Below are 8,739 nucleotides of genomic sequence, written 5' to 3'. Positions count from 1 at the left end.
AAAATATGACTTTATTTATAATTACCGATTTACATGATTGATATTTTTATGGTTTTTTTTTAATATCTTTCCTTATTTGGAATCCTGAATCCCGATCCCGCTTTGATGATAGACTTGTATTAATGTTAAATAGAGGGAGAAATAAACAATCACTATAATAATAGAGATATGATTATAGGATACGAATCTCTTCGAGTGTGTGGAGTAGGGACTAGACCATTATACAGTTCAACTAAGGTTGGATTTTGTTCTTTAAGGAGAAATAGTTATTGGGTTCTGAGGACAATAACTTACTGCTATTGAAGAATACTAATTAATGCTTGCAAATCTAGGGAGAAAGATAATTGTGGGAAAAACTACAATTTTGTTTCCCTGTTTTATCTTCAAAAGATTTTAACCATCAGTAACATCTTAGAAATTCTTTCTATGGTCAAAAGATTTTAACCATTGATAATATCTGAAAAATAGCTGAGTTTGGGCTCTAAAGTGTTGGTCAATTCGTCTTAACCCGACAAGTATTTTCATAGCAAAGTGTGCTTTGTACTCTTTCTCACGACCAAAATCCTTTTTATCAAAAATTGTTAATAACGAAACTTAAACATAAATCATAAAGAAAACTGATATTGAGAAGGGTACGACTTCAGCCCTCGCACTGACGGCCTGTTATTTGGTTCACAATGGGACACATTTTTTTATTTTAATGGATATGATATTTTGGGTCTCACCGACGAAATCCATACACAGCTGCCATCTCAATGGACGGACAATGTGCCCAGTCCGCACAAGTTCTTCTCTAAATCATATATGGTAACTAATTGGACACGCGGTACGCTTTCCTAACTTCCAGTCAATACCAAATATTTTTGCAACTACGACTTAATCAGACAGTGCCAAGTATTCGTACAATTCATCAAAGAATGTAGCTTACTAGACCATTACTCAAGAGTATCTCCTCAAGTTCACGCAATCAACCATTAATTTCTCAGAAAATTTCATATGAAATTGATTTCCAACCTAGAAACCGACTGGTGCGTTCTGGGCGTTTGATTGCGAAAGTCACGTCAACGGAGATGGTGAACAGAGCAGCTTTCAAAATGGCAATTCAACTTCACTTGATTCGCATGAAAAATCAGAACCTTGACAAATTACAATGTCATAACCTCATTTGTTGTACATAATTTGATGATTATGTCACGAAGTTGAAATGGTGGAAGAAGATGTTATTGGTGCTCGTGGAGGAGAAGCGAGGAAAGGCATTGGTGGGATTTGCAAGGCTTCTTTGCTTTCTTGCAACATTTCTATCACTCTGTTCATGGGCGGCCTGTTCGATGGACGAGTCTGCATACACCACAAACCAACAATAATCATCTTCTTGACAATTTCACTTTCCTCACTGGTCACAACACCAGGCAATTTTAATTCTCTGCCATGCTCGACATGCTTGTAAATCCAATGTGGAAAGTATATCTCACTAGAATGATCAATGCCAGAATCACGGTAATTTTTGCATCCAACCAATTCCATAATCATCATTCCGTAGCTATAGACATCAGACTTGTGTGAAACTTCTCCAAAGTTTCTATTGAAAACTTCTGGAGCAATGTAGCCGATTGTCCCTCTAGCCTCCAACATCGACACGATGCTCTCTTTCTTAAGGCAAAGTTTTGCCAGACCAAAATCTGAGATCTTAGGAACAAAATCTTCATCAAGGAGAATGTTTTGAGGTTTTATGTCGAAATGCAAAATCCTTGTGCTGCACCCCCGATGCAAGTATTCAAGCCCTTTCGCTATGCCTACAACGATTTCATACATTTTGTCCCATCCCAAGTGCTGACCACTAGGCTTCGAAGTATTCCCATTGTACACGAATTTTTCTAGGGATCCATTAGGCATGAACTCATATATAAGGGCTCTCTTGCTACCCTCTAAACAAAAACCCAGTAATGTGATAACATTAACGTGGGATGTTCTACTGATGCTTGCAACCTCATTAATAAATTCTTGTCCATTCCCTTTGGATGTATTGAGGAGCTTTACTGCTACAAGACGACCGTCAGATAACTTCCCTTTGTACACACGGCCATAACCTCCTTGACCGAGCTCGTCTTTGAATGAGTTAGTTATTTTCTTAACATTTGGAAAGCCGTGCCTTTTGGGAGCAAGAGATCCATAATTTCTAAAGAAAGCCTCAATATCTTGATCACTCTTTGTTACCTTTCTACAACAGACGGTCCGTAAAATTGATGAGTTCCTTTTCTTTCTGAATATACAAATAATTGCACAGGTGATTAGTATTCCCATCATTCCGGCACCTAAAGCTGCCGAAAAAAAAAAGTAAGCAAGTATTGATTAGATGCTGACTACAGTTGATTCTCTACACTCGTCATTATCTATGTAGCTAAAATAGTTTTATGATGCTTTCTTTTCTTATAAATAATTTCAATCAATTGGTAAACAAACTTTAATGAATGGTCAATCAAGATTAATCCTAAGACCGATTTGAAAATAGTAAGATTGATTAAAGATTAAAGAAAGACACCAGATATTTCTTGTAGTTCAGCAAGATTAGCTTGCTTCGGCACAACGAAATAGCCACAGCAAGCTTTATTGACGACACGGGATTATAAGATAAACCCAGCTTGTATCAGAGAACAATTCTGTCTTACTTGACTCTTCCTAATTCTGATTCAATAACAAAATATCTTGCCATATTACTCTGGTCATCAACTTTATACCCTGCTTCAGTGTCTGTTTGCTGTTACAACCGGCTTTAACTAACTCTGCAAGTGGGTCCAGCAGTTGCCAACTAAGCAATTGACACGTCAACTGTTTCTTCTAAACATGCATTTGGATCCACAGTTTCTTTTAGTAATTTGATTCATTTTTGTTTTGTTATTTCATATCAAGAATTATATATATGTATATAAAGATTTTTAGACTCGACGTAATATCGTTCAAAAGAGTATGGCTCGAAATCTTTTTTAAGTAATATTATGCTCTCTATGTGGTTAGGGTAGAATATCCCATTAAACTATATGTTTCTTTTACTGCTAGGCCACAGCAAAAAAAAAAGTGCCCTCTCCCAGTGACAGTTGATGGAAATGATGTTATTCATTGTGTCAACAAGAACTGCAAATGAAAAAAGAAACAAAAGAATGGATCAGTTATATTACCTACGTCAAACCTCGATGTCCAGCTACCATTGTCTGAAAGAGTAATAAATCAAGGGAATAAAGAGTCAGAAAGAACAGATACCTGCATATTGCAATAATATGGTTGTGCATACTTCATGTGCTGACTCTAATTCGAAGTTAAACAATTTAGAAATTTAGATTCGCTAGAACTAGCTCAAAATTCAGGCACTTGTACGTGCTAAATTAGCGTCAATTATACGTATATTTCAGGACTCTTTTAGATTTCTTTATAATTTAATTTAGAAATTCAACAGACAAGAAATAGTATCATATAATTCCACTGAGGATAAATTTCGGATTATCCCTTGTAAATTGATTATGTTTAAATCAATCCTTTACTTTTGAAAAATTATAATTTACTCACATTTTTGTTCAAAAGAAGAAGAAAAAAATAGAAGTGGGTTGATGATTTTTTTTTTTTTTTGTCTTTTTAGTTCTTACAAAAATAAAGAATAAATTAAGGTTTTCAAAGATAAAAGAGTGATTTAAAGATAGTAAATTCACGAGAAAATGTTGAAAATAGAAATTCAGAATTTAGTAAACTATGCAGTAACCCTTCTTCATTTCAACTTAAGTAATTAGCTACTCTAATATTGTGGAAGTTTAGGAGTGTCTAAACATGGTTTACCATTAAGTGAAACTTGTTTGGAATCATTTTAAAAACTTAATTTGTAGGTAATGGCTATGGTGGAGCTGCTCCCTCATGGAGCATTGATGATATTTGTCAGATTATAGCAGTAAGTGCAAATTTAATATTTATCTTTATAATCATACAGTTATCATCAATTCTCCACTGTAGAACAGATTCAATATTTATAGTCCCCCTAATTTGTATGGTACGATAAGGATATTCCTCATATTTATTGGGACTCGAAACCTTTGGGACCACAATACGAAGGCCTTATTACTATTTCCCCAGAATGGATACCAGATATTCCATAAGTTCCCACACGAGTGGGCCTGTTGCACGACATGTACAGTTCGTCAACATCGCCATCGCCTTGAGATGCAGTAACGGCAATCAAGAAGCAGATCATGAAGGTAAGGATGGGGTTGAGAATTGGTGGAGGGAAGAGAGATGCCTCGTGATTTTGTACAACTAGTCTCTTCGTCTTGTTGAGGTGAACGAAGACTTGGTAAGATTATATGGGTTTAATTTGCTTAATTTCAAATTTGAAATGAAATTGTGAGAGCGATCTGTGGAATTTCATTATGTAAACGCAGAAAATAGTTGCTCAGACAAACAAATTAATTAAAGGTGAGCCCCTTTAGAATTTTCCACGAGAGAGACAGAAAGCGATGGGAGTTGACTCTTGACTTTTTCGAGTGTTGCATCCCAAATCACTGAAATGAGCGTATGGCTTGGTGCAAATCGGGTGAGGTTAGTTAAAAACAGATGGCTCCTAAGTTGCATTTCTACGGTCCCTTTTAATAAGTTTTGGTCCAATTTGTAGCTACACGGAAGTTTCTTAATCGATCAAAGCAATTCAAGACTTATTTGCCATTGTCTATGATTGTTGTCATTTAAAAGTTACAGCATGTTTATAAATATTTATTATTGTAGTTTAGAAGTTAAGAGCTAATTTGGTAATGTTAGAACTTTTAAAATAATTATCATTAATCGTGTTGTAAAAATAATTAGTTCTCAAGAGAATTAGTTAAATATTGTGGTAAATTTTATTTTTAAAAATGCTATGAGTTTTAAAAACAATTGTATGTGCTTAGTAATCTAACTGTTAAACTATTGTAAGAATACAAATAATTAAAATAGACATAATATTGAATAAAATTTGTTTATACATATATAAAATTGTATGCATAGATTTTTTTTATTGTGTATATATAATAAATAATAAGAAGAATAAATATTTTTAGATGATTAATTTTTTTTATCTTGTTATCTCAACATAATTTACAATAAAATAATCTATTATTATTTAATGATTTTATTTCCTAATTCGAGAGTAATAATTCGAGGCAATAAGAGTCAGAAAAGATATTCGCATATTGCAAAAACATGGTTGTGCATACTTGTGCCAACTCTAATTCAAAATCAAATAAACAATCTAGAAATTTAAATTAGCTAGAATTAGCTCAAAATTCAGACACCTGTGCTTGCTAAATTAGTGTCAATTGTACCTATGCTGCGTGCCGGTTTTAGATTTCTTTATAATTTAATCTAAAAAAATAAAAATTCAAAAGATAAGAAGGAGTGTTATATTTCCTCTAATACGGAAAATGTTAGAAATAAAATTTCGGAATCCAGTAAACTATGCAGTAGCCCTTCTTCATTTCAACTTGAGTTAGTCTAATATTGTCAAAGTTTAGGAATGTCTAAACACAGTTTCTAAGTGAAAGTTGTTTGGAATCATTTTTAAAGCTAATTTTTAATAAATAAACAGCGTGGACTGGCAAAGCCGCATGAACTGGCAAACAAACCGAGCCTAAGTTTTGACGATTAAAAGATTTGTAACGATAATACAGAAAATGAAGGGCGTAGATGCATACCATGACGAGGAGGATAAAGGCACGAAAATTCATCTGAATACTGATTAGATCCGCATATCCCTCCAGATTGAGAAGAAGTACATGTCGAACAGCGCATATCGTCCGCAACATATCTCACTTCGAACCCTTGATTCAGAGCCTCGATCAATTTACCTTCCGTAAGATAAAGAATATTGGGACGTGTCGGTTGTATGGGGACTTTAATAACACGGGAACATGAGTTGCTAAGATTGGGAAGCCGCGAGTCATCATAGTTGTCGATCGTGTAAAAGCTTCTTATAACTACTCCACCTTCTGAGGTACAACCATAATTGTTTTTGCCCAGCTGTGAGGAGGAATCAGCGGAGCAATCATAGAATAAACTGAGGTTTCGAACCTTCTCAGCGTAATTAAATAGAGGGTCGCTGATACTGGATTTCCGAATTGATTCAAGACAATCTCTACCTATATAATCAGCTATAACAATTCTCATCATTGGATTTGTATTGTTAATCTCTAAAACTCGAAAACTTTGATGTCCGATTCGTATGGTAGCATAGTCATTGTCATGACATTGGAGCTCGAAACCTTGGCGACCACAATACTGAGGCCTAATATTGCTTCCCCAGAATGGATAACCGATATCCTGCAAGTCCCCACACGAGTGAGAGCTGTTGCATGACATGAACTGTTCGTCACTATCACTATCGCCTTGAGATGCAGGAACGGCAATCAAGATGCAGATCATGAAGGTGAGGATGGAGATGAGAATTGGCGGAGGGAAGAGATGACTCATGATTATGTGCAACTATAATCTCTTTGGAAGAAACAAAGACTTGGTAAGATTATATGGGTTTGTTTGCTTGTATGAAGAGGTAATTGCCTAGTGCAACATTTCAATGGAGAAAACAATTTTTTTATAATTTGAAAAGCAGTTGCGAAAGCAATTTGTAGAAAATTTTATAACGTATAAACTAGCTAGGTCCCATGACAAATAAATTAATTAAAGGTGAAGAACCCCATTAGAATTTTCCACGAGAGAGCCAGACTGAAATCCAATGGCCGTTGACTCTGACTTTTAGAGACGGTTTGCCGGTAAACTCGTAAATATATGGGTTGGATCTTGGATTGCAAATCGAGCTAAATTTTTTAACAAAAGTTGGCCTAACCGATCCCCTTTCAACAAGCTTTGGACCCATTTGCAGCTACATGGAAATTGCAGAATCGATTGAAGCTTTTAATTCTTTAGTGGAATTAAAAAGCAATCGGAAGAATAATATAACTCCTCATATTCTATTGCTTTTCCATGTCACCTAAACGAATGGGCTTTGGCTGAAGACTGATGTACCCAAAAGTAATGTCCCCTAAAACATATAAATAGCGGCATAGCACAAACTTATTAAAAATTCAGAGTATAGATTAGTATGCAGAGGATTTTAATTCTCATATATCGAGTCCTAATTTTTAATTACCAATAACTGTTTTATTAGTCTATAGTGACTCCTCTTAACTCTAAGGTAAAGGATTATTGTGGCAGTTTATTATTATACTAGACTTTAGTTGTAGTATACTTAATTTGATAAACTGGGTTGATTATACACTTTAATTTAATTGGATTCTGATTATAGTGTATATAATTTTTTTTAAAAGATGTCTTAATTATTAATTATTTCTTACAACATTGGAGCTAAGGATGCTGGTCCATCTCATCAATCTTATCTCTCATAACTAGCTCGGTAGCTACTTAAAAACTAGAAAAAGTAAAAATAGTATATATATATATATCCCTTTGTATCGGTTAAAAATAAATCAATAAATAAATAAGTATCATGTATGCATACCTGGAGCTGTACTAGGATTAGCGGCGGCACTGTTTGCCGGTGGCTGCGTCCTGAAGCATGTCCTTGGCGAAGGTTGATGCGAGCAAAAGCAAGTAAAATCATTAATAGTCCTGTTATATCCACATTTCCCTCCTGAAAAATGGCAATCCCTGCATCGCTCTTGGTCTATAATCCACCTAACCTCAAAACCTTCTTTTATAACTTGATCAATAGTCATTAAATAATTTGTAAAATGATCAGCAAAAATCTCCAGGACTGGTATCAGGAGACTGATTTTGCATCTCCTTGAAAGTTCATCACTTGAAATTGCCGGCACGGTGAAGTAACATTCACTGGACCTGTTGTTTATCGGACATGTAAACTCCCGTTTCCGTGGTTGCTCTTCAGTTAGATGATCACAGTCGTAAAGCAAGCTGGCGTTTTGGTCGCTGAGAGTATACTCGAAGAGATTGAAATCCAAAGTACTGTTGATAAAGCTTACACGACAAATGTTCAACATGAAATCTGTTTTTGCAATCCTCAGGACTTGAGATTCATGATAGATTTCGTTGATATCATACTTCTGGGAATTGATATCAATGGTGGCTCTTTCTCCCTCGCAATCAAGCTTGAAGCCTGGATGACCACAATAATCAGGCTGGTCGTTTCTCCAAAAAGGATAGCCAATACCGGTGAAAATTCCGCAGCTGAAAGAAGCAGAACACTTGGAATATGCCTCCAAAGAGACATTAACATATGCTGAGAAAACTAGTGGGAATTGAAGCTGGCTGAACATAAGGATGAAAAGAGAGATTCTGAAAATATAGGAACTCATGATCCACAAATTGATTAACACGAGATTATTCAGCGGAAACTTTCAAAGACAGATTAGCTGCTAAAGGATAGTGCCACCATTAATTTACTAAAATAAACCGACTCTTTTCAGTTGTTGACTTAAGGTATGGAAATTGGAAGTAAACAAGGTCCAGTTTGAAGTAATTAACTGAGAGAATTTGCCCAAATACAAGAGTTGACTTGAAATCCTTTGCTTTTGGAAGGCTGTACCTTTTGGGAGCAAGAGATACATAATTTCTAATTAAAGCCTCAAGGTCTTGATCACTCTTTGTTGCCTTTCTACAACAGACGGTCCATAAAATTGATGAGTTGTTTTTCTTTCTGAATATACAAATAATTGCACAGGTGATTATTATTCCCAACATTCCGCCACCTAAAGCGGT

General features: G+C 35.2%; 1 protein-coding gene across 1 annotated transcript; it reads right to left on the bottom strand.

Moving 5' to 3' along the window:
* Positions 1-1,035: 1,035 nt before the first annotated feature.
* Positions 1,036-8,457, bottom strand: LOC18046115 (LEAF RUST 10 DISEASE-RESISTANCE LOCUS RECEPTOR-LIKE PROTEIN KINASE-like 2.1). Its single transcript, XM_024189107.1, has 3 exons — positions 7,523-8,457; positions 3,174-3,206; positions 1,036-2,318 (listed from the first exon to the last, which is right to left on the bottom strand). The coding sequence occupies exons 1-3, from the start codon at positions 8,334-8,336 to the stop codon at positions 1,192-1,194; spliced, it is 1,974 nt and encodes a 657-aa protein (XP_024044875.1). The 5' UTR covers positions 8,337-8,457; the 3' UTR covers positions 1,036-1,191.
* Between the last annotated feature and the right edge of the window lie 282 nt (positions 8,458-8,739).

The sequence above is a fragment of the Citrus clementina genome, unplaced genomic scaffold, assembly GCF_000493195.1.
Source record: "Citrus clementina cultivar Clemenules unplaced genomic scaffold, Citrus_clementina_v1.0 scaffold_3, whole genome shotgun sequence".
NCBI classification, from domain to species: domain Eukaryota; kingdom Viridiplantae; phylum Streptophyta; class Magnoliopsida; order Sapindales; family Rutaceae; genus Citrus; species Citrus x clementina.
The sequence above is the reverse complement of the archived record's forward strand: the minus strand, read 5'-3'. Positions and strand labels throughout refer to the sequence as shown.

Excerpts from the sequence above, each read along its gene's own strand:
- LOC18046115 (XM_024189107.1), bottom strand. The coding sequence starts at position 8,336 with ATGAGTTCCTATATTTTCAGAATCTCTCTTTTCATCCTTATGTTCAGC. Across the intron at positions 3,207-7,522 it reads TAATCCTAGTACAGCTCCAG|ACAATGGTAGCTGGACATCG; the intron begins GTATGCATACAT and ends TTACTCTTTCAG. Across the intron at positions 2,319-3,173 it reads GACATCGAGGTTTGACGTAG|CTTTAGGTGCCGGAATGATG; the intron begins GTAATATAACTG and ends TTTTTTCGGCAG.